Here is a 25,982-nt window from a genome sequence, read left to right as displayed (position 1 = left end):
ATTGAAGTCAGCAGAAATCCAAATTGTAGAAAAAAACCAATGCTGATCAGATAGGCTGTAACCCAGCCAACACTTTATCCAGATTGACTACCACTTAATTTGGCTGTAAAACCAAAAGTGAACACAGCTGCAATGTTGCTAACAATCATTGCTCAGAAGAACTGTATGCACAACTACGGCAAGTATGGTAGGCCAACATTAAGGAAGACTGGACCGAAGTTTACAACGGACAGTTTGAGAAATAACTAGTGTTTTTACATTGGTGAGTACAATGTTATCCTCACTGATAGAAAAGCTGGCCAGAGCTCCAAAATTACTTTTCTTTTAAAAACTCCACTTCTTAAATGAGATGCATACATATAGATAAATGTTTACCTCCCATCCTCATGGTGCCTCTCTGCCTGTCTCCAAACTGGCTTCTAGCAGCAGCTCCTCCAGCTCTTGTCCACAGCTGACACTCACTACACAAGTGACACATAATACACATTACCAAACAGGATATCTATACCTAAAACCAAGCGCACATGTGACTTTATTTATCTAAAAAACATCAGTGTATTACACCGACTCACCGTGCTCCATCACACAGCTGCCTGGCTTTGGGCTTTCAGCATCAAGAAGATGGAGGGAGAACTCAGGCTTCAGGCCGTTGGGTAGCGCTGAACCAACTATCTCGTCCTCCGGAGCCTCAGCGAAACACTCATCCTCGTCTGCAGAGCTCTCATCGGCTGAAACCTTGTCTTTGACTGGGGACACGGACGCTGTCGCGGCAGGTTCGGGACTCTTTGAGGCTTCGTCTGCTTGAGGATTTAACCCCTGAGCGCCACCTTGAGTGACAGATGGCTCCTGTTTATCAGTCTGGACAGAGAGAACAGTCTCTACATGCTCATCTGCCTCCGTTTGCTGCTTTGGACATGGTTCCTCTTGGGTTGGCTGTCTGTCGTCTTTCTCTGTTAAACTGGGTTTTTCATTTTCCGTCAAGTCGGCCGGTGCTTCCTGCTTTTCCTGTAGAAGTGGCTCCTCATTTTCTTCCTCTTTTTGGTTCGGCGACCGAGTCTCCTCTGATGTAGATGTTAGCTCATCCTGTAAGTTTTCAAGAGCACAAGGTAATGGCTGCTGCTGCATTTGTACCGCAGGGATACTAGTCTGGGTTTGACTCAGTTCACCTAACAGTTTATACTCTCCTTCTGTGCTCACCTGTCTCTCATCTTCTATAGGACCTTCCTCCTCCTCCTCCTCTCCTTCCGTCTCTCCCTCTACACAAGTGGGCTCAAGTTGGGGGCTTTGAATGCTCTCTATCACCTCCTCAGTGAGCTGAAATGCTGCAGCCTGCGCTGAAGAGGAATTTGAAGGCATGGCTGGTGCTGGTTGACTTGTATCTGTCACTTCTGGATCTAAAGTGCTAGCGGCCACATCCTCTGTGGGTTGCCCTGCAGACTGTGGCTCTAGTGTAGTATTGAGTGCAGACTCTAAGTGTGCTACAGGACTCGGCTCTGTGAGTTTACAGTCTGTTGACGGAGCAGGTGAGCTCTCCCTCGCGTCTTCTTGGGGCAGTTGTGTTTGTGTAGCTGTTTGAGATGAGGGTGGGGGCTGTGTCTGCTCCGTCGGGGGTGTGTTCCCATCTACAGGCTTCTTTGAGGCATCTTTACCGCGGCTGGGAGCTGCAGGTACACCCATCTGGATTTGTAGCTGCTGCTGCTGCTGCTGCTCAGGGGGGCTCTCCACCCGAGTTACCATGAAGATCTTGTGACCCCTCCCTGGACTAGAGACAGATATACAGCGACCAGGAGATGGAGGGGTGCCTGGAGGAACTGCAGATTCTGTGACGGTGATGGCGGAAATGGCACTCGGCCCGGCAGCAGGTGAGGCGGACGGGAGTGAGGACGTACATGAGGCACTGAGCAGGGGCTGTGCAACCCCCGTGTGGGTTTGAGGATTAGTCTGGTTAAACCGAGTGGAGGAGGTTGACGAGGAAGATGACTTTGTTACCACCTCCTCGTCCTCATCCTCAGTGTCTGAGTCTGACTCCAGGATCATTTGAGGAATGCTCGTCTCAGTGCTCTCTCGTGACAGGCTGCTTGACTGTTCTTCTTTCTCTGTTGTTTCACCTTTTTCTTCTCCCTCTGTAACCTCCTTGTCCGCTCTCTCCTCTGTTAATGGTTCTTCCTCCTCTTCTTCTCGGGTCCCATCCTCTGTGGCTATTTCCGCCATGGATGCCGACTGCCTCATCTGCTGCTCTGTTTCCTCCTTTTCCTTAGCCAGGATGAAGTTCCTCTTGCAGCCATTCTGGATCTCAGCCAGCAGGGCGCGCTGGGTCTCAATGAAGCTCTTCACCTGAAAAACATGAGAAATGTGTTTCAATCATGGAACAGAAAACCACAAGAATATCAAAATAAATATAAAGAAATCAAAGCAACCCTTCAGGTGGGGTTTTTAGTCAGTAATATTATCTTTATTTTCTTTAAAAAGCTATAACTGGGAGCGCTCTGGCGGCCTTCGGGTTAAGGAGATCTTTATTGTCATTCCCCATCTCTCTCCCCTTATTTCCTGTCATCTCTCCCCAGTCAGATATTTAATAAAAGGCATAAAATGCCCCGAAAAATCATAAAAGAAGGCTAAGGCCAGTATTATTCTGTATTGTAGTTATTGTCAACAAATCCAATGAAAACGTCATTGTTGCTTTTGTCCATCTCTCAATACTGTCTGACTTTTTTACCCTGTCTGTAGCTCTCAGCACCAAATCTATATATTCCTACTGAAGGCATACACGTTAAAAAAAAAAAAGGTCATAGATGCATAGTTTCATACATATTAACATTTTTGCTTAAAACAGCTGGGCTTTGTAGTTCTATGCAAAGTAGTTACTCAGACGGGAGTTAATTGTGTACTTTATGGGGATTCATTTCAACTATTCTTTTGGTGCTCTGTTGAGTATTTGCAACAGGATGGTGTGTATTGGGGATTTACTTTGTGTATATCTGTATGTTACTATGCGTATAACTGCATGTTACTATGTGTACATCTGTATGTTGCTAAATACTGACAGTGAAACAAATATCCCTCTATAGTGTCCATATTCAGTGGAATTGAGGGAAATTTCCCCCGGTGCAGCAATGGAGGACTATGGCACAAAGCAATAAGATGTATCAGGCTTTGACTAAACAGGTCACTCTAACAAATGCTTACGCAGACACCTAATGTAGGGAGAACAGAAACACCATGCATCATCCCTCCCTTTACTTCCTCTCCTCTAACCCCTTCCCAAGCCTTGGCCGCATGCTCACAGTTTCTTTTTTGGGCTCCCGGTCAAGGTCGAGACGCAGCAGAGAGGTGTTGACTTTTAGGGCGAGTGACAGCGCCATCAGTCCACCTGTCTTGATCTCATTCTCTCGAAGGTCTAGACGCAGCAGTCTGGGACTCTCAGCAATGAATTCAGCCACAGCCACAGCTCCTTTAGCACAGATAGAAACAAGAAGAAACAAGTCAAAAAAGAAAGCAGGACAGCAAAAACTCCTCCACAAAAACTGACAGGCACTAATCCCCACCTTCGCAGGACAGTTTGGTGGAAGCGAGGCCCAGTCTGAGCACGGAGCGGTTGGAAATCAGTCCGTCCTTCAGCTTGTGGACCCCTTCATTACCCACAGAGTTATGGCCGAGGTTCAGAGTCTCCAGACTCTGGGTGCATGGCTGAGGGGGGCAGAGAAAAAAACAGAGATATTGATGTGTATAATAGTTTCTTTAGCAATGGTAGAATGCAGTTAAGTTTTCACAGCAGGCGTTTGTCAGGGGAGTCATGAATATATATATACAGTTGTGGTCAAAAGTTTACATACACTTGTAAAGAACAATGTCATGGCTCTCTTGAGTTTCCCCGTTATTTCTACAACTCTGATTTTTCTCTGATAGAGTGATTGGAACAGATACTTCTTTGTCACAAAAAACATTCATGAAGTTTGGTTCTTTCATGACTTTATTATGGGTTAACAGAAAAAGTGATCAAATCTGCTGGGTCAAAAATATACATACATACAGCAGTGCTAATATTTGGTTACGTGTCCCTTGGCCATTTTCACTTCAATTAGGAGCTTTTGGTAGCCATCCACAAGCTTCTGGCAAGCTTCTCGTTGAATCTTTGACCACTCCTCTTGACAGAATTGGTGCAGTTCAGTTAAATTTGATGGCTTTCTGACATGGACTTGTTTCTTCAGCATTGTCCACATGTTCTCAATGGGATTTAAGTCAGGACTTTGGGAAGGCCATTCTAAAACCCTAATTCTAGCCTGATTTAGCCATTCCATTACCACTTTTGATGTGTGTTTGGGGTCATTGTCCTGTTGGAACACCCAACTGCGCCCAAGACCCAACCTTCGGGCTGATGATTTTAGGTTATCTTGAAGAATTTGAAGGTAATCCTCCTTCTTCATTAACCCATTTACTCTCTGTAAAGCACCAGTTCCATTGGCAGCAAAACAGCCCCACAGCATAATACTACCACCACCGTGCTTGACGGTAGGCATGGTGTTCTTGGGGTTAAAGGCCTCACCTTTTCTCCTCCAAACATATTGCTGGGCATTGTGGCCAAACAGCTCGATTTTTGTTTTGTCTGACCACAGAACTTTCCTCCAGAAGGTCTTATCTTTGTCCATGTGATCAGCAGCAAACTTCAGTGGAGCCTTAAGGTGCCGCTTTTGGAGCAAGGGCTTCCTTCTTGCATGGCAGCCTCTCAGTCCATGGAGATGCAAAACACGCTTGACTGTGGACACTGACACCTGTGTTCCAGCAGCTTCAGATTCTTGGCAGATCTGCTTTTTGGTGGTTCTCGGTTGACTCTTCACCCTCCTGACCAATTTTCTCTCAGCAGCAGGTGATAGCTTGCGTTTTCTTCCTGATCGTGGCAGTGACAAAACATTATACTTACAAACAATTGTTTGCACTGTTGCTCTTGGGACCTGCAGCTGCTTTGAAATGGCTCCAAGTGACTTTCCTGACTTGTTCAAGTCAATGATTCGCTTTTTCAGATCCATGCTGAGCTCCTTTGACTTTCCCATTGTAGCGTTTGTGGGCGTTTGTATCCAATGAGCCCTATTTAAATGGCCTCAGAGAAGTCACCAGCTGTAGTCACTCATAATCACTCACAAGAAGTTAAGAGGCCATGCTATGAAGCTCATTTCATTGACACAACTTTCTAAGTCACCAAAATTGCTAATTCATGTTGCTGTATGTATATTTTTGACCCAGCAGATTTTGTCACTTTTTCTGTTAACCCATAATAAAGTCATGAAAGAACCAAACTTCATGAATGTTTTTTGTGACAAAGAAGTATCTGTTCCAATCACTCTATCAGAGAAAAATCAGAGTTGTAGAAATAACTGGAAACTCAAGAGAGCCATGACATTATGTTCTTTACAAGTGTATGTAAACTTTTGACCACAACTGTGTGTATGTGTGTGTGTGTGTATATATATATATATATATATATATATATATATATATATATATATATATATATATAAATGGAATGATTAACTGAGATTATGCTAATACCGTGTGAAAAATGTCCAAAATGTGTTTCATGGTGTTCATGAAATCTGTGTATTATGAAATAAGTCATCAGGCCGACGCAGACCCTCAGTTAAAGTATGAATGGAGCCTAACCTCCCAGTCAGTGCTAGAGTGGTTTGAGGTCCATAATCAGCTCTTATTTACTGTATAAAAAAATCTTAATTTCTCTATTCATTACAGGCCTCTTCTCTTTATACTCATTGCTGTTACATGCCCAACTTCACCAACTCATTGCAATGTGGAGACAGAGTGCACTGTGGTTATCTCCGGGGTTATGAGTTAGATAGTCACGGGATGTCCTGCATCATCTCACAAGCCTCACTATCAGACGGATTTCTTGGAAGAAAAATGCAGTATTTATAATCCAAAAGAACAACATCATGTGTTTCTAAAACTAACAGGACTGCTGTGTCATAATTCTCATACACAACAACATGTGAGGTTAAATGCATTCATTTGTCTGTTTTTGTTTCTTAAAATCTTTAAGGGAGCTATATTATTTATTATGGCAGCAAACAACTATTTGCTATGTAAAGATGTAGTGGAGTAATGTCGACCTAACCAGAGAATAAAGACACTCTCCTTCTGTGTGTGTAGTTATTCAAGCTTCTCCTTGCTTTGTTTACTTAGCCGGGTCGGCTGTGTGTGCTTTAGTGCATGTTAGTGCATGTGAGCGTGCCCCACTGCTTAGCTCACAGCCGCTGCTCTGAACTCATATGGTGGTTCCAGCTTGATGATAAAAGTAAGTACAGCAAAAATCATTTTTTTTAGTGCTTTTCACAGACATAAGTCACCTACGCTGTCGGTCCGGACGTCACGGAAGCTGAGGTTCTCCCTCAGGTAAACACTGTTAGCTCTGGAAGCACTTTCGCCATAGTTTGCATTGTTGGAACTGTTAGCTACGACATGTTGAGAGGCAATCAAAATGCTCCCAATCTCGGATCTCGCACCTTTATAGCTCTACCTGATCTGATCAATAGTTACAAGTTACTTCACTCTACTTCCTGATGATTACTTTTATAAACATTTTACTACTAAGAAATGTCTGTGATCAATGTAATAACAGCTGAATGTTACAGTGGTATAGTTTATAAACAAAATATTATTAAAATTCATATTGATAAATTGTTCACAGCACTGTTTCTTTATTCAAAGACATCTCTTGTTTGTGAAAGATAAAAGGATTAAAATGAAATATGTCGCTAAATTCTGACTTAACTTGTCAAACATGAGCAACATTCAAGCTTCACTATACAAAATGTAATCTCATCTCATAAAACAGTATCAATAATGTATTATTGTTATTCAATAATGTTATTTATGCTATGGTTCCATTAAAAGGAGAAAACAGTAAACAAACAAAACAGTATGCAGAATGAGTGAGAAGATAATGACGCTATCGCTCAACAACAGACATTAGACCAATGACTTTGGTAATGGATTATCTGCGCCAGACTGCTGTGAAATCAAACCAAGATAAAAAAATGGTAACGCAAGAAGACGAGTCCCGAGTTCACATCTGTTCACTGAGCGAGACCCGACTGCACAAAATGTCAGCTGTGTTAACGTGATATCTATCAATACAGCACATTAATCTATCAGCTACACACCTGTCACTCACAAGTTGACACAAATAAATTGAGTAGCGTTTTTTCTAGTGAAATGCAAATTTGAGTCATTTATCTTTTTTGTCTTAAACAAGATCCTAAGGAGGTTAAAAAGCTGCATGAGCAAATTATATGTTCAAATCTCGTCTGAAGCAGATAATCCTCAATCAGTATCTCTTTGTTTTACTGGGTAAACTCTATCCATTAAATAAACCAAACTCATTCCAGGTGTAGACGAGACTGAGCTACAGTACAACCTGTACATGTGGAGGTGAGGTCCAGCTGACGAACATGAACACATATGAGGAGAGGAGGTATGACAGCAGAGCTCTATTTGATCACTTCTTTAATAGAGTAATGAGGAGAAAATTTAATTATCCCTGCCTAAGCTGTTATAGACACACAAACAGCCACTGTGTTCCTTTTGAAACCTCTGATAAGTATGGGTGAGTAGATTTATTGTCCCACAGTGTGTGTGTGTGTGTGTGTGTGTGTGTGTGTGTGTGTGTGTGTGTGTGTGTGTGTGTGTGTGTATACCAGTGCAGCAGCGAGGTAGCCCATGCCATTGTGTGTGAGCTGGTTGTTCCATAGCACCAAAGTGACGAGGCCTTTCCTCTGCTCTTTCAGTCCTTCGCACACGTAGGCAAGACCTGTGATGACAAACGGAGACGGACAGAGTTAGTACATCTGTATCCAACTTAACTTAAATATATCCCAATTTTAACAAATCATCATGAAAACTAAAATAAAATGTCTAAATTGAGGCAGTCTGGTGCAGCTTTAAATTATCGGTCCTAGCAAAAGGACCTCACTTACTGTAAACTGTAAACATAAGAAAAAAATAAAATATAAATATTTTGATGACCTAAGAAACAATCAATGAGCCTCAGCTATACTTTAGCTATACAATATAAGAGCACAATGACGACAACGTCACATTCTATGTTTTTAATTCCTTAAGTGTTCAGAATGAGTTTAGTATTGTGTGTGCATCTATTAATCAAGTATAGATTAAAGATACTGTAATGGTGGAAAGCAAAGCAACAAACACATTTTCACACAAAAACTTGGATGTTATTTTTAGCTCATTAGTCAGTCTGTTATGCAGACCTCTAAACAGGGATATTTGAGAGTGTTTGGCGACATAATGCTGTAAAATCCAAATGAATCGCTCTTTACTGCAAAAGAAAACAAAGATGGCAAAATGTAATACTTTTGTTTTCCTCCCAGCTTTTACTTTATTCTATTTATTGAATGATTTTGTATTATTTTAACCGCAATTATCTAATTTCCCCACTGGGCTCAATAAACGCTCATCTTATCGGAGTTTGTGGTACTGAGGTGCACAATAAACAAATCTATTTTACAACACAGTTCCACAGCGACTATAAAACCATTATGCTGCAGTACGTGTTAGTGCTCTATCACGGCTGTGTACCAGAGTCTAGGATGTGGTTGTTGCGCAGGTCCAGGATCTGAATGTTGTAGTTGAACTTAAGCAAGTTGCCAAGTTGGGCCGAGTCCTGCAGGCCATTGAGCTTGTTGTCTGCCAGGTACAATTCCCGCAGGTTCATATTCATCTTCAGAGCCGTAGCTGTCCGGAGAAATATATTATAAAGAAAGGAGAGGGAAGAAGAAAAACAAAATGTCAGAAATAGAGGACTATATTCTCGAATTGGGATCGTCCAACACTGAAGGCAGGCTGGGAAGAGGAACTGCTGTCCATCTTACCCAGTAACATGAGCGGTCTGCCAGACAGACCAGCGTTCTCTAGGTGGAGGACTGCCAGGCTGCCACTGATCCTGAGTGCTCGTGCTACAAAGGGAGCCGAGTGGTCCAGCAGAGGAGTGTTACGTGCATCCAGATACTGCAGAGAGCTCGTCTGAAACACCAACAGAGATACAATTTATTTAGTGTGTAACGAATAAAAGAGGCAAACACCCAAATCAGATATTTAAAGTGTGTGAAATAATGTCTTCATTAATGTGATGAAAACAATCTTTGTGTTGTGCAAGTAAGCAAGCAAGTAGGCGAACTGCAACATCTGGCTAACAGACACGTAAACACAGTTTCCTTTGATCTTTATTCCTAATCGGCTAACCTCTCGTTAGCTGTGAATAGCTGCTGTCATAAACCAATGAACACCAGATAACAGACTCCATTCATAAAACATTATCCTTAAATAAGCAAATGTGAATGACAAAGATGACGTGTATGCACATTGTCACTCAGATAAAAGGCACTTCAATATTGGTTTTCATCTGCTTAATCCAAGGCCTCACCTCAGGGATTCAAGGACACACACTTGTCAAAGAATTAGTGCTGTAAGATCTATTGGGTTTTGCTGAAAGTAGCGACAGACTTTTTATTGACAAGCTACGACACAAACAATCTACAAGCTGGTGTTTCTAGACAGCTCTTCATTAATCATCATACACTCAGTGCTTGAAGACAAGGGAATGCCTTTTACAAACACTGATCAGACCAGAAATAAGCTCCACACACAGTAATACGATTACATTTTTGGAAACACAATTATTGTATCATTAGTAACTGTGATTGAGAATTTGTCAAATTTTCTCTTTAGGTGGGAAAGTAATGAACCGAACCTTAAAAAAGAAAAGAAAAGAAGAAAAAAAACGGCTATCCACAAACTCTACAATCTAGTACATTTTGAATTTACTAAATTTTTTTAGGATGTGTTTTGCATGTATAATCTCACACCATAAACTATTACACAGTATGGAAATAGAAAAAAACAACTAGGAAATATGTTGTTTTTTTTTTGTTTTTTTTAGAAAAGCTTCATCCTCTCTCTTCCTCTGACACAACCTAAAGAACCGTCATATGGTTTGTTTGACAAAGACTAACCTGCAGCTGTTCATATCCATGTGTTTTGTCACACATATTGCTTGAGAGGTGATATATTAATGGGTTTTGCCTGGCGGCCCATTAGTATTCTTCACAGTAAGTGATAACTGACGTCAAAGAGCACCGTAAAGGGCAAGACTTTAGAAGAGCAAAGGGAGGAAAGGCCAACAGCGGAACAGAGGAAAGATCGATCTTCTCCCCTGGGCACAAAACTATACAAGTAAAGAAAACTATTTTGAGTCAGGAACACAAAATGCACAACATAACATTTTGCACTCAGTTTGGTCTTAAAGCTGAAGAGCACAAACACAAGCAGACCCGTGTAGTCCATCACTCCCCCTTTTTATTTTACAAATACTTTCCTCACCGAGGAAAGAGAATCTCTCTCTCTCAACACCGCCATCATCCAGTTCATTCTGTCAGAATCCAGTCTGTATTCTCCTCAATACTAGATTATTATTTATAAACTGGTGCAGCACTGTTGAAAACGTTGACCTGTTATTCCACTGTAGGTGGGGCTGATCTCTCACCTTCCTCATCATGTGAGCGGCAGCTTGCCATCCCCGGGTGCCGATGTGCTTGTTGAAGGAGATGTTGAGATGTGTGGCCGACTCGTAGTACTCGATCATGTCAAACAGAGCGGATGCACCCTGATAATAGGAGAAACATGACAACAATTATGGCATTTCAGATTAAAAGCTATCAGTTTTACAACATCTCACTGTGTCAGAATGCTGAAAGAAATGTTACATGACATAATACTGAGAGAAGTTTATTTTAGAGTGGGACGATTTATAAAGCTTTACACACACACACACACACACACACACACACACTCACTCACTCACTCACTCACTCACTCACTCACTCACTCACTCACTCACTCACTCACTCACTCACTCACACACTCACACACTCACACACTCACACACACACACACACACACACACACACACACACACACACACACACACACGAGACACTGAAACCATCAAAAGTTTGCTTTTTTTCTTTAAAAAAGATTGAGTAAAAAAACGTATGTTTGTAAAAACAAACATACAGCTATGTTGTAGAGATAATAAGAAGAACACCATTCTTTGAAACACTGTAACATCGAGGGGTGAAACCCTGTTTGGTAAAAGGAGCAAATGAAGGACTAAAGTGAAATGTCAGGTGACGCAGCCAAAGTGCACTTGTGTGATAAGAGTGTTTTCATCTCATTTGGGTTTGGTAGCGCTGTGGGGTGCATCTCTTTCATCCAACAATGTAAAAGTGTTTATGACACAGGAGTAAAGGTGGATGGCTTGATATTTTTGCATGTTTTAAGAACAAATTAGCGACTGGGTCATTCCCTGTCATGTGTGGATTCTGTTTCCCCCCGTGTCTCTTACTCAGCAACAGTTAAAAACAAACTGAAAATCCACCAGAACCATCAGCCAGTGGAGTGGTGAATTTGCTCAACTGTGCAGCCAATTGCAGGATGTGACTAGCGGATTACGTTGACAGTGTGAGCGTTGAAGTTCATCCTCCACTGAGGCTGATGAGAAATAACAAGACAAGCTGCTGTACAGCATCTCATATTTACCTTTTCCCATTGTGTGTGTGTGTGTGTGTGTATACTCAGAGACATTATAGAGTATATACACAAGTGTGTTTATCTACAGGGTGGGGGAAGGTGAGTCACATTCAGCCCAATAAAAGCCATCCTGTGTTTCTGCTCCTCCCCATGTCTCCAAAACTATTTCTTCTCCTTTCATCTTCCCATATCATTCCTTACAAGACAACCCTACTGGAGCTCTGCCAAATTCAAATGCTACTACTGTCTGTCTCTCACTTCACCATTCGATTCATTTTCTATCCCACCCACCTCCGTTCTACCATCGACTTCCTTTTCTCCTTTCAACACTTTTCCTTTCATCTGAGCCCAAGGCGAGACACTCGTCTCAGATTGAGATGCAGCTCTCTGGTGACTCATTCAACTACTTCATTCATATTTCCGGGGCAGCGCTCCATGTCTGCTGAATAAAGTGCGTACGTCACTCTGCATTTGTTTGGATTATGTGAAGCTCTGGTGTGTGCGTGTCTGATCTGTGTGTGCATTTTCTAAAAGTGATCTGTTGAAAAAGTACATGTACAATATTGTTGATGAATGAACAATATGAACATGAATTGTTGACTGTTTGCATTTAGTTCTGTGAATAAATAAAAACTGTACTATGAACCAAAGACACAGAACACCAGTCCATCTCAGGACAAACACATGTAGACAACACCTGGTTATTAACGTGTTCTGTATCTGGATGCAACATCTGGATAATGAGATCTGATTGATGGGTCTTGGCATTTACAACTGGTATTAAAATGCGTTCTCGTTATCTCAGATGTTCCCGCATTGTGATCGGATCCTAAACTACATTAGCTGAGCAGGGATGCCCGACTATTCAATATTCATGGCACGTCCCAAGTCAAGGGAAGCAATGCCACAAACGGACATCATTTATCCATAAAGCAATTTGAAAGTGAAGACTTGTTAGCCACTACTTACGGCTTTCACAGGGATTGCTCAAGCTTGTAGTAAGAGATGGAGTTAGCTGATCTTTATTGGGCGGATTTTAATGAATCAGAAAGTTGGAAAAACTCTGACTAAACAAAGGAAAGCCTCACAAAACAAGGAAATGCACCCTCTACACAGAAAGAGATGGGGCCACTTAATCAATCTCTTGTCCTATATAATAGTGCTTTCCACCAAGACACTGTTACTGCCCACTAATATATAAAATTATGAAATTTAGTTGTTGGTTATTCGGGCTAAGGCATTTGTTTAACTTCAGTGTTACGAGCTTTGTTCCGTTTTATTTGTTTGTGTGGGTTTGAAGCCGTTTGTAAATCTTCTCACATACTTCTATATTAAAGAAGGTACCATGCGTTGTTTTCAGGTTATTCACTGTTCTTTTTCTACCAAACTCCACTGTGTGTATCTTATGGTCTAACATATGTGTTGAAAGCATTTCCTTCCACATTAAACAATTACAAAATCTTTGGAAGAATGTGCCGCCTATATTGTTTATATCCATGTTTACTTGTTAGCATTGTTCTTCCTTGGCTTGGTTAATTTTTTACACATTGTGCATGAAACTGCCACCAACTGTTGATGAGCGTAAAAGTATAAAACCATCTGCAGTGCATATCATGAGTGTCCTTGTGCACAATCACATGATACAAACAAAATGGGAACTAAAAGACGTCGCTCTATAGCGCTACTAGTGGTCAGAAACTCCACAGGGTACCTTTAATCATATTCACTTTCATGGAAATCAAACTGCACACTAAACCAACAGTCTGGGGGTAATGAGACAGCTGCCCAAATTATCCTTAAGTCCACATGTGTCTCTAAAGACAGGACTACAACTATCACACCATCTACAAGTGTGCTGAAAAACAGCAGGAGATTGGGGCCTAAATCAACTATGTGGTTAAAGTGTGAAAGTACTGACATGGCTTTGCCAGCGGGAATAAAAGAATGAGCAGTAAAGTGACCCTTCCAAACCCTAAAGAAGCTCATCTTATGTGAATCAGGCTAACAGCAGAGCGTGGGTCTGAATGTTATACGGTATCTTTGGAGCTCTGTGTGAAAGGAAGTGGTCTAGGCTGTGTGCCTCTGCTCCACACTGCAGCACTGTCTCTATCTGTGCGTGTCTGCAGCCCAAACGTCCCGAACAGTGTTTACACAAGTGGACATCTGGAGTAATCAGAAAACCCTCCATGGCAAACACTCCACATCCTGTCAGTACAGTGAGAGTAAAAAAAGAGGATGAGAGCGTAACTGAGGGCAGAAGGCAACAGTGAAAGAGAAAGAGTGACAAGCATGAATTATGGCTGTAAGATGGAAGTATGCTAGCTACTGGAAATGAAGGATGGGAATGAGAAAGAGGCAGATTTTAAAATCTTCTTACATCTTCATCCAGGTTGGTTTGCTCCAGGTCTATCACTTTAAACTGGACCCTCTTCAAAATCTCTTCCAGAGACTCACATGCTTTGTAATCCAGTTTCTCACCTAAAGACATACATCAATAGAATTAGTAGAAATTAATCTCCCAATATGAAAAAGGATTGGTATGTGTTGATTCCCACTAGTTGGATTTATGGTATGCTGATGTTTTGGTGCTTACCTTTCAGATCTAAGCATTCATTTCGCAGAGTCAGGTCTTTCAGTTCCTAGAGACAAAAAGAAACCGTGTCAGTGAGTTTGTGTATTAGAAGCAAACTTTGCTTTTCACATGTTGAAACATACATCACACAGGAGGCAATGCAACACACTGGTACTGGAGATAACACAGATCTTATGTAAACTAAGATAAACCTTGTCGCAAAGAAAAGCATTTGCAGGACACGTTTGCTCAACTCACTTCTGGTGTGTTCTTACTATATGTACGTCATTGTGCCGAATGTGAATACTGAGCAGGTACCAATGATGGCAACTCTGATGGGAACAGTATTAGATAAAGAAGGGCTCTGCCATTCCTGGTGACGTTTTTCAAATGCATTGTTCAAGTGTGGATACTCACAACGAGCTGAGCCATGACTAACTGTGACCAGTCAAGTGTTATTAGTAAAAATAAATTGGTTTTCCACAGGACAGCATAAATAACATTCAGTAAATCCAAAAATGTGAGCTTATATCTTAAGTATGAACAGGCATTTAAAAGTGAAACTTTACTCCGAACCACAGAGTCAATTAGAAGCTACATAAGTTTAAAAAACATGCCTTTACACAGGCCAGTAGAAATGTGGCATAAACGTGCCTCGACCATTATATGTTCCACTTGATTCTTCAAACCTAAACACGAACAGCTGTCTGTCTGTCTCTGTGTGTGTCTGTGTGTGTGTGTGTTTCATTTGACTTTGTCATTTATCCAGTGATGCAGTCTCAAACAACAGAATCACAGATCAAAAAGGTATAAAGATGTTTAACCTCTTGTCCTAGTAAAACATCCAACAACCCACACAAACACAAAAACATACAGAGTGCTGCTCTCGAAACTATGTAGCAGCAAATCCCTCTCTCTCATAGCCCATTCAGCATGAACTCAATAACCTCTGCCCTCGTGCCATCACTTATCGGCGTGTCTGAACATACTGATGATCATTTAGTTGTCCGGAGGGGTTCACGGCCTCTGGCGTGACTCAACGGGTCTCAAAAACACGATGACGTAATGTAACAAATGGCACATCTGAAAGCTGTTTTGTATCAGCAAGAAACACTGCGACAGTAAATAACAGAGTGTAGTAATCATGAAGATAATTAATCTGTGAAACCAACTGAATCAGTCATCTTAGGCAGCATTGTATGAAAAAAATAAATTTTCAACAGTACTTTCTCAGTACGATTGATGAAATATGGTTTAATTAAAAACGCTGGATGTTCTTCATTAACCAAATGGTGTTTACTGTTTAAACGCAACAGCAAGACAATCTTCACTTGCAAATATATGGGACACCTGTCAGCGAGAATGACTTTATCAGTGTAAATACCTCCCTGACAGAGCAGCTAGAACCCAAAATAGTGCATGACGCATAATGTGCCTCTGCACGAGGGGTGGTGGATCTGTGTGTGTGTGTGTGTGTGTGTGTGTGTGTGTGTGTGTGTGTGTGTGTGTGTGTGTGTGTTGTGGGTGGACAACACTGAGCTACTGATTCTCTTCCTGATTCCTGTGTATCTATGTTATATATTTTCAGTTTTGATTAGTGTGTTTTTAACATGTTATATCGCATTAGTCAAAAGCCGAAGAGCTTTATGTCTTTGTGCTAAGCTAATGTTGCCAGCTCAAGCTTCATATTTTCTGTACAGACATGAGCGAGGCATTGAACCTCTCGTCTATCTCTCAGTCAGAAAACAAATAATCTTATTTCCAAAAATGTTGAACCTCTGCTTTACATGTAACACATTAAACAGACTGCATATTTTGCAGTCTGCCTTTGAAATGCTTTATCAGTCCGTTCACATATTTGGTCTAGAGGACTTCAAAGGGTCCAGTAACTGAATTGGGATGCAGCCTTCGTGACCTTTAAATTGCATCCCTAATTGGAATATATCTGTGCTTAAAATGCATAACAGAAGTAGGTGTGAGTGCTGCGTGTGGATGTTGCAAAGTCTTACAGTGCTGATGTATATGTGACGTACGCACCAAAATATTGAATCCTTCATTTTACATAGATTTACGGTAAACTCCCAGCAGAATAAAGCTACCTTGTGCCAGATATACTGATCCAAGAGAGTACGTTTTTTCACATTCTCATAAGAGGGAAACTACTTTGCTGCAGCAGAAATGTGACACAAGACTAAGAAGTTGTCCTGATCGTAAGACTCTGTTGGGAGTTACTGCAGAGCAAGCATTCAACATGCAGCTTCTAAATAGTGACCTTTATAAAAACACAGACACACAAACAACTTGCCAGAAATGTACATAACCTGCAGGGCCCCTGGCGAGCTGCAACGTGTACAGTGCAGTTGGACTTTATAAAGAAAGCATTTAGAGTGAAAGAGGGAAAAAAAAAAAAAATGTAAAAAAGGTAGATCTCCTCATGCAAACCTCCCTCTCACTGGTCAGCCATTTGGTCTGACTGGCTTGTTTGTGTGGCTGGTTACTGCAAGGATGACTAAGCAGAAATGAGAGGGGGCGGTAGTGGACCAAAAGACGACAGTGGCAGGGAGGGATGGAGAGAAGCCAGACATGCAAAATATAATGTAGGGAAGGAGGGGAGAAGGTGGGCCACCTATGTGATGACCATCCCGAAAAACTTTATCATATACGTCCAGGTACATAAATGAAATTTGACCATTTAACCCACCCTAAGTATTTAGGAGCAGTGGGCTGCTGTAAAGTCTTGGTCAGGACACTTCCACATGTAGAGAGTAGGAGCCAGAGATCAGAACGCCAACCGTGTGGCTAAAGGACAACCCACTGTTTAGTCCCAGTGGAAATATACCCAGACTGTAGGACTAAATGAAGCTCACAACAGCCGCTTAGCACAGTGATGTGCATTTCCACAAGTGGCTGAGATGTTAACCCAACTTCTCTCTCTCAGCTGACCAAGCGTGTGGGGATTTCTTTGCAGAGTGTCTTGAATCACAAATGTGTTTCCATCTGGGGCTCACTTCACTTCAACATCATCACTCACAAATGGAAACACACCTGCAGGTACAAATGTGCAAAGCTTCAGTGAAGAGGCCCAGTTCAGGGTTTTATGAGTGTGTGTGCTGCAGTGCAACAGAACAAACAGGAGAAAGTGCTAATGTGTCCCTGCTGCAAACGCTAATACTGACAACTCCTTTGTCTTACTAGAGAGGAATCAGTTTGGTGACTGGATGTTTCCACACAAATCCAAGCAGAGGCAGGCACATATATACCGTTTGTTTGCATAAACCCAGTTATCAAGTATCAAGAGATATTAGATAAACATAAAATTCCCTGAAATGGCTTGGGCATTTATTTACTTAAATAAAAGTCCAGGTCTATATTAGACAGAGGCTCTCATATTAAGAGACCATAGACTGTATATAAGAAGTGGACGTAGTCATCGTGACGTCACCCTTTGGTTTGTGGACTGCCGTTATGAAGCCCCGAGTTCGGCGATTTGGCAGTCACCGTCTTGTATAATTGCAACCGGTGAATGGAAGTTACCATATTTGGAAGGCGACGGGGTGACGTAGTGATACCATGTATGGCTCTGGTAGTGGCATCGACCTGTCAATCACAGTAAGCCTGCTCTTAAGCCTATTCTATTCTCATAGACTTCTATACAATCAGAATTATTTTTGCAACCGGAGGAGTCGCCCCCTGCTGGCCAGTAGAGAGATAGCATGTTTTAAGACACTTCCGCATTGGCTTCACTCGGCAGAACCGGAGGTTGCCGCCTGCAAGAGACTCTTCTTCTTTTAATACGTTCATATGAAACATATTGACTTATTATTTGTATATTATTATTATACATTATCATTTTGCAAGTATCAGTAGTTGTAACTCTAGGACAGTGTACCTGAGAAGGCTACAACATACTGTCCCTCTCAGGAGGGAACAGTGTGTTCACCGTTCAGACCTTAGAACCACAGACCAGCGGGCGTTCTTATCTTTGTTCATCACCAGCGTGATGAGGTCCATATTCACTTGTAAACATCGGTGAGATCGATTAACACTGTTTTCCATAAGGTTAATGTTTTTAATGGTTAGAGAGCTTTCACTCAAGCTAATTTAGTGGTGTGCAATTGAGCGTTTCTGTTGTACCGTGTACGGGTCAGTGAAGACTGTCCCCTCTCACTGTAGGGTTAAATATTGTTGCGTCCTGTCTTCGCAGATGGCAGAGTGCCCACACAAGTCTAGTTAGTAAGCTGATATTGATACTGTGTACACCGTTTTCTGTAACATTACTATTTTCACAGTTAGCAGAGTGCTCTTTCACGGGCTAACTTGATGCAAATACTGACAACTATGGTTCTAGTGACGAGAACTCTCTACCCTCTCACTGCATAGACTGTTTTCCTGACTTGTTTTCATCGTTAGCAGAGTGCTTTCGCTCAGACTGACTTTACATCCTAAGCAACTAGTGTGGCGGAGTTTTATCCAGCATCGCCACTATGTTTAACTCTCCTCACTCACTCCAAGAAGGCCAAGTCTGACAAGCTGTCTTCTAGGGTGGATCTGCCAACTGCTGAGCTAGCCCAGATGAAGTCACTTATCCTGACCTTCCATTCCGGTGCTGGAACAGGGAAGGCTTTCACTACATGCTAGCTATTAAGCCTACCATTACTTCCCTCATAGTTTGTCCTGAAGAGGCTCTTAGGCCGGATGCCAGGTGCCCTTGACCTCAATGTCTGGTCACAGATGACCTGCTTTCTAAAGTTTATCATACCGTGGTGTGCATGGGCCGTATCAACAACTCCCTCTCTCACCTCCTGCTCGCCTTCTGAGCTTTTCTGCACCAGGCTACTATCGAAGCCTCCTTCACCAGCCTCAGGGATGGATTTCAGGCGTTTGCCCTGATTGTAAAGGAAAGTTAGGCGTTGGATGTCCACTCTGGGTTAGACTTGCCACCAGATTTCACCCTTGTTAGAAACATGTAGGAGGACCCTCCATTCTGTCCCAGTAGAACTGGGAGAGCTGCTAGGAGCAGCTGCTCTACAGGTGCACCTATTGCTTCATGAAAACTCAAAAATATATATCTACTACATGTACCATCCTAGTATCAGGTTACCTGCATCATTAAAACTGGGTGATAAGTGGATGGTATTGTATGTCTGCTTGAGAAGGTTAAAAAAAAATATTTTTGTCTTCTCTGCCCATTCATTTGTATTCCCTCTCCATTTTGCCCTCTGTGACAAAGACCATATCTCGCATTCAGTGGAATAAAACCCCCACATAAGAAACATTCGAACATGGTAACAATAGCAATACAGATCAAGCACATGCACCAATTCACATACGTACAAAGGCACAAGGTCGGCAGAAATAGCCTATATCAAAACAAACAGCCCTGAGGGCTTCCCCCACTGGATTTGAAGAAGTCCTTATGCTGAGGGATTATGAGACACATGACTGTGCTGGCTAACCCACAAGAGAAGGCCCAAAAAAAAGACATGAAACACTCGACTGCCTGTAGGGAGTAACAACCACCCTTGCTGAAAAAGGAAGAAGTCCCACCTCTACTGGATACTATAGTAGCACTTGTCCAGAGTCATGCCATTGTGCATCATGCTGTGCCCTCAAACCACATTAACAGACGTTTGAAGTGTTTTCACCACCAGAAGAAATGGTTTGGGACGTAATTCTTGGAACTAAATTTTGTTCAATCTCACAAACAGGAACCTTCATAATTATATATAACCTTTGGGTGGATCTACAGCGACGTCCTAACTGCTTCCAGCCAGCTTGTCCAGCTCCTGGCTGCACAGTGCTGCCTCAACTGGACAAGTTTCTATTGTAATACATGTTGTATAGCCTTGAGGTATACGTAGTTATTTGTACCACAGCGGTTCTGATCTCGCACAGCTTGTACACTTCCACACTCTTTGTTACGGCCACTGTTGACTCTTGAATCAGGAGGCAGCAATTTTGTCACAACAAACTTTAGCCTCAGTCAATGTGCTTGATGTGAGCAGCACACTATTGTGTAGCTCAGTCAATAGATGATACGTGTTGGCTTTTGTGTTTTGAAGATTGGGGAACTCACCAATGGTAACTACCTTGGGACTGGGCCGGCTCTAGTTTTCTGTAAATGTACACCGACACACAGTCAGGAACTTTTTTGTTTAGAAACACTAAGGACAGAGGTGTTACTTCAAATGTTTCGAAAAGCTAAGAGCATGGCAGGTTAGATAGTGAGGTTTTATCTCTGTTTAGTGTTGATAAAACATATTCTTTATCAAATCACTCAATTGACTATTCAGACCTGTTCTTACAAATACTGTAATGTGATGAGGACACATTAAAAGTATTAAATGTCGAGGCTACACCCAACAATCATGATTATCGATTATTTTAAAGATTATTTTCTTGATCAATTGTTTAATCTAAAAAATGTCCATCAATTTTCTAAAGTCCAAGTTGATGACTTCAAATTGCTTGTTTTTCTGACCACCAGTCAAAAACCCAGACAACCTACAATATAAGAAAAAAACCCAAATATCAACATTTGAAGAGCTGCCACCTGTGAATTTTTGTCATTTTTGATAAACAATTTGCTGATGTCTGTTTGGGTGGGAGGTTGGTGAGGGATCCTGTCCTTGTGCACTAGTGGTCTGCTGGGGACCAGTGAGGTCAACACAAACGTTTGAGCTCTCCTGTTGAAGTTTTTGAAGTGACAAAGTAGAGGAGAATAGGCCAAATAAAATTGAGTGAAAAAGGGAAAAAAGCAGGAGCCCAGCGGGCTGGGGTTGTGATGACTCTCCACTCTGCCAAGGGATTTAAGAAAAGATTATGACGTTCAGCTAGAGGTGGCAAATAACAATTTTATTTCAAGCTCTTCTCATTCACAACCTTTTCTCTGACATTATTATCCAGCATTTTATCACTTCCTCACTGGGCGAAATGAAACCTCGCCCAACAGCAGACAAACTGAGTTACAATACAATCGAAACTATGAGAAACAGAAAAAAGGAGGAAGAAAAAATACTAGAGACCACAATCTGAGTCAGTTTATTAGCTACACCTAGACAAAGCTAATGCAGTCCAATACAACACATCTGTTATAATCCTGCATGAAGGTTATAAGTTGCAGTTTGTGTTGGAACTGTTTTAGCGTGTGTGTGTGTGTGTGTGTGTGTGTGTGTGTGTGTGTGTGTGTGTGTGTGTGTGTGTGTGTGTGTGTGTGAGAGAGTGAAAGAGAGACTGTCCATGTTGAACCTCACCTGTATCTGTTTGAGCACTTTGGGGATGGGTTTACAGTTAAGCTTCTGACAGGCTTGTTTGTAGGAAGAGAGGATCTCCTCCACCGTCACATTCTGAGCTGCAAAACACAGAAAATGAATGAGGTTAGGATCGCTTTAACTGCTTTGTTTCTTTGACTATAAACAAATTAATCTCATGCACACAAAAGAATTGAACCGAGTGAAGAAAATAACGCAACGTCCTGATGATCATGCTCTTTTTCCCCGTGTCTTTTAATATTGTCTAATATCTGTTGATCTTTGTTTATTCTATTTGTATTTGTTTTTGTTTCTGCATAATAAAGCTGCACAGCACTTACTAACATGCATTAAATACATTAAAGCTAGCAATCTAATTTAACTATGTGTGACAGCTTTCTTTTGATGGTTTCCCATAATATCTTATATAAGTCGTCAGGAAGGTTGGAAACAAGATTGAAACAGATTTTTTTCATCTCTAGCAACATTTGAAACGCACCACAGTTGCAATATGACCCTGAAATAGTTTTCATATCAGTAGCTTAACTGATGCTTATGTATTTTGTATGCTCTGCACTTCACTTGCAGGTAACTTGCTTGTGAAGCTGAGGCGCCAACAGTGCAACAAGTTGCAATGGCGATGTTCTGACAACAAACAAAGCATCTGAAATAGAATGAGCTTAAGCTGGATCTGCCATAATGCCAATCCTGCATATCAGCCCTCCATGACTCTTGCAAATTATCAACATAATGAAGTCTGAAACCCACTTGGAAAATCAGCTTTTTTTTTTTTTTTAAGATATGACCCGTTGGTCCGTCTGTCTTGGGGAGTACTCTCTTGACGAATAGGATCATAAATTGTAACCCCTTCTAAGGGCTCTCCTACTCAAGTCAACAAAAAGGAGGTATTGTTCTTTGAGTGGAGTGTGTGTGTGTGTGTGTGTGTGTGTGTGTGTGTGTGTGTGTGTGTGTGTGTGGGGGGGGGGGGGGCTAACTCTAGTCAGATGACTGGGCAACATTCAAACCCACTGTTCTGGCTGAGAGACTCTGCTGAGAGATGAAGTGAGGCACTCAGTTAAAGAAAGACGAAAAATAATGACTGAATCAAAGAAAAAAATAAGGAAAAATTAGTGCATGTATGCAGGAAGTGAGAAAGATCATGACAGAATTAGATTAAGGCAAACAAGATGATAAGCATATGATAAGACTTATTTTAGACGGCGTATACAGACAGATAAAGCAATGACTGCTGATACAGACAAGAACTGTTCCTATGCTTCGTCTGTAACAATACTGTACACATAGGGCTAGTGTGTGTCTGTGTGTGTGTGTGAGAGAATTAGACTTTGTGCTGCAGTCAGCATTTTGATTTCTTTTGCCAAGGTGACAATTTGTCTGCTTCACTTTTCAGTCGCCTCCACCTCCTCTCCCCTTTGTCTTCCACAGTGATCCTCATCAGTTTAACTCACGTTCATCGTCTGTATAAGGAGGTGCCAGAATAGACCTGATTAACCAGCGTTACTAAAATGTACCAAATAACAAAACCTTTGTCTTTCTATACGAATAGTTTCAGCATGTAGATTTGGATGGTTGAATATGTACGTCTATATGTTTGTACAAGCACAGGTCAGAATGAATAGCCTGCTCATGGGACAAAGAAGCCGTTCAAAAACCTGCATGTCTGACCAACCGTGTTATTCACCGTCTCAATGAGACGTACCAACGCCAGACCATGGCTGAAAATACCACAAGAGATGGCACTACAGTGAGTCTGAGGTAATGGTGTGTGAGTGTGTGAGAGAGACTGAATTAAAAAGGGCCAGTTGGTGCCACATGAATACAATGACAATGGCCACAACACATCCTTACTTTTGAGTGTACATGTACACATGAAAACTCACTAAAGCTGGTTGATATGATGACTAAGTGGGTAAAGGCAACTACTAGAACATCTACAACAGTCTGGTAGGTTCAGAAAATTACATCACTTTACTGTAATGCAGCCTTTAAAACCAGGAAAGATAACACTAATGCCACATTACAATATTCTAAATTGAAAATGAGGTCTAGTCTCATATCACAATATCAATATAATACAGATATATTGCCCAGCCCTATCTCCATCCATGGTGTAAAGTAGTCCTTTAATTAAAAAAGCATGTTAATAACTTGCTGTGGAGGTTTCAAGGCTCATCTCCACAACTCATGCCAACTTCCAGGATTTTCCTTCCCAGATATCAGACAGAATTGTTAAATTGTTACACACAGCTTCCATCTTCAGTCCGACGACAATTCCACGCGTATCGATTTCCATGAGTGATTTACTTTCACTTACCAATCACTACAGACCAACGTATCAGCCTGAATCCAATGTAATTTAAATTCAACAGGTGACATGTTGTCATGAAAACATACTTTGTGCCGGAGATTTAAGAGTAGATCGCAGCGTGTTAAAAGAGACCGTAAAAAAAGAAAAAAAAGAACTATCCTCCGATGTTGGTCGATATTGAGAAGACAACATCGTATGAGTGAGTATATGTAAAATTAATTTGTTAATCATGTGGGTCATATCAAACTCAAAACTATTATTCAGTAACCAGGTGTCTCCTTTGGGAGGATTTGTGTAAATGTTTTAGATTACTTTTGTTTCAGATTACTGTAAAGAGTGGGCAGTCGGACCTTAATGTTACAGTTACAGACACAAAGGAGGAAGGCTCGAGAAGAGGGATCGAGATACGCCAACAAAGACGCCATGAAAACAAAAGAAGCTGTGCCAGAGTCTTAACCCGTTATCTCGTAGCAGTACGGCAGAGGTAAATAATAAATGTTTCCAGACATCAAAGCAGAGTGCTGTTTGGTCATTTGAATGGATTTAGACGAGCCTTAATAGCAGCGTCAGTGTCTTCTGTTTCATTCTCCATTGTTGGTATTATTACTCTTCCTGTGCTTATTTGACTATGTAAAATCGAGAAACCGCTGTTTCATGTCACAATACCATACGTATCAGTCCACTCAAACTCTGTGGAGTGGACTGATTCACAGGTCTGGACTTGGGCAAGAGTTCTCTTGGAAGCTGATGCTGTTTTTATATCTTGAAAATCAATTGAAATTAATATTATCTACAAAAAGTGACAGAACTGTGGATTTAACCTAAATGCCTCTGCTGCCAATGTGTGAGAGTGCAGTCTTGTACATTTGTACAGCACAGTGTGTGCGTTCAAGTGAACACTGTGTCCTTGGAAAAAAGTGTTATTGTGCAGAGTTGCTGTGTAGCAAGTGTGTGTGTGTGTGTGTGTGTGTGTGTGTGTGTGTGTGTAAACACTTCCTGAGGGAAGGGTTAGGGGTGGGGAGGGTCCCCTGTTTACTACACAATATTTTCACACATAGCTCATTAATTAGAGAAAGAGAAGGGGTGGGTGGGAACCAAAATGGAGACTCAATCATTTTTAATTTTTTTTAAACTACCCTTTTCTAGAGTATATGGTCTAATCTATCTATACTGCGCTCAAAAGCAAAGAAAGTAGTTTTAAGGAAGCTTAGATTGAACACCTCAGCAAAAATGAACTATGAGTTTAAAATAGAGACATAGAAAAAACGGAAACAGAAAGCAACTCGGGAGTGAAATGCTTGGCGTTAAACAGAAGATTTGAGCATTAACCCGCAGGATCATTAAGAGCTGAGCTACAGCTGAATTTCTGCTGGCTTAGTCTTTGTTTTATTGCACTCCCTTCAGTGGTGCTGGTACATGTGAGGAGGAGGGAGTGGTGAAGGGGGAGAAAGGGAGGGGGAGAAACTGCTCCAAACAACATTAAGAAAGCAGGTTAGGAGGAAGAAGAGAGGTAAAGTCGGATTTAGAAGAAAAAAGCAGAGATGCAAATGGATATAAATATGCATGTGCTGGAGATGCACATGTTGCAATACCCATGGGTGGCTACAATGTATAGGCTGTGAGCGTTATTTTACACAAGGGAATGCTGGGATCAATAAATCAGATCAACCAGCTGTTAGTAACTGCCCTCTTACAGCCGTGCTCGTATAATCTGCTCAGAGAAAGCAAGAAGAAAAAAAGAGAAAGGGAGAGACCGAATGTTCATTACAGGCATTGCATACAATTCAATTAACTGGGCATTAATTTAACCAAAACATACCATAAGACATGGTATTGCTTTTTACAAGTATTTCCCACCTTAAATAAGTTCACTATTAAAAGATACTAATAAGGTAAAAATGTTTAAATTGTTATGGTGCAAAAATTACGCTCTGGAGTTTTCTGCACCATAACAAATTAAACATTTTTACCTTATTAGTATCTTAATATCTGAACTATCATTAGTATTAGAAACTTTCCGCAAATTGTCCGACCCTATGCAACCCTATGAAGGCAAGGGGAGGAGAAAGAGACAAATGAGCAAAGGGAACTTCTTCTCTGCTTTGACACAGTGGATCTGCAAAATAACCCAAACAAGCAGAATGCCCCTTTCCCCCTTGTTGTTGTTGTTGTTGTTGTTGTTGTTGTTGTTGGCCACAGTCCACTGTGTAACAAC

General features: G+C 41.4%; 1 protein-coding gene across 2 annotated transcripts in view; it reads right to left on the bottom strand.

The window, feature by feature from the left end:
- ppp1r37 (protein phosphatase 1, regulatory subunit 37) overlaps positions 1-25,982 on the bottom strand; it is a 40,619-nt gene that overhangs the window by 2,368 nt on the left and 12,269 nt on the right. Inside the window, exons 2-13 of one of the 2 annotated variants that reach the window (XM_068711424.1) lie at positions 21,442-21,539; positions 14,210-14,255; positions 13,994-14,094; positions 10,571-10,690; positions 8,901-9,051; positions 8,608-8,763; positions 7,707-7,819; positions 3,546-3,687; positions 3,285-3,451; positions 1,198-2,334; positions 573-1,083; positions 376-461 (exon numbers count right to left, since the gene is read on the bottom strand). In XM_068711424.1, the coding sequence (XP_068567525.1) occupies positions 385-461; positions 573-1,083; positions 1,198-2,334; positions 3,285-3,451; positions 3,546-3,687; positions 7,707-7,819; positions 8,608-8,763; positions 8,901-9,051; positions 10,571-10,690; positions 13,994-14,094; positions 14,210-14,255; positions 21,442-21,539 (2,819 nt within the window). In that variant the 3' untranslated portion in view covers positions 376-384. Of the gene's footprint in view, positions 1-375; positions 462-572; positions 2,335-3,284; positions 3,452-3,545; positions 3,688-7,706; positions 7,820-8,607; positions 8,764-8,900; positions 9,052-10,570; positions 10,691-13,993; positions 14,095-14,209; positions 14,256-21,441; positions 21,540-25,982 lie in introns of both variants that reach the window. The other variant, XM_068711417.1, reaches the window with a different exon arrangement.

The sequence above is a fragment of the Cebidichthys violaceus genome, unplaced genomic scaffold (assembly GCF_023349555.1).
Source record: "Cebidichthys violaceus isolate CVI_PGR_0920_01 unplaced genomic scaffold, fCebVio1.0.p SCAF_1, whole genome shotgun sequence".
In the NCBI taxonomy this organism is placed as follows: domain Eukaryota; kingdom Metazoa; phylum Chordata; class Actinopteri; order Perciformes; family Stichaeidae; genus Cebidichthys; species Cebidichthys violaceus.
The sequence above is the reverse complement of the archived record's forward strand: the minus strand, read 5'-3'. Positions and strand labels throughout refer to the sequence as shown.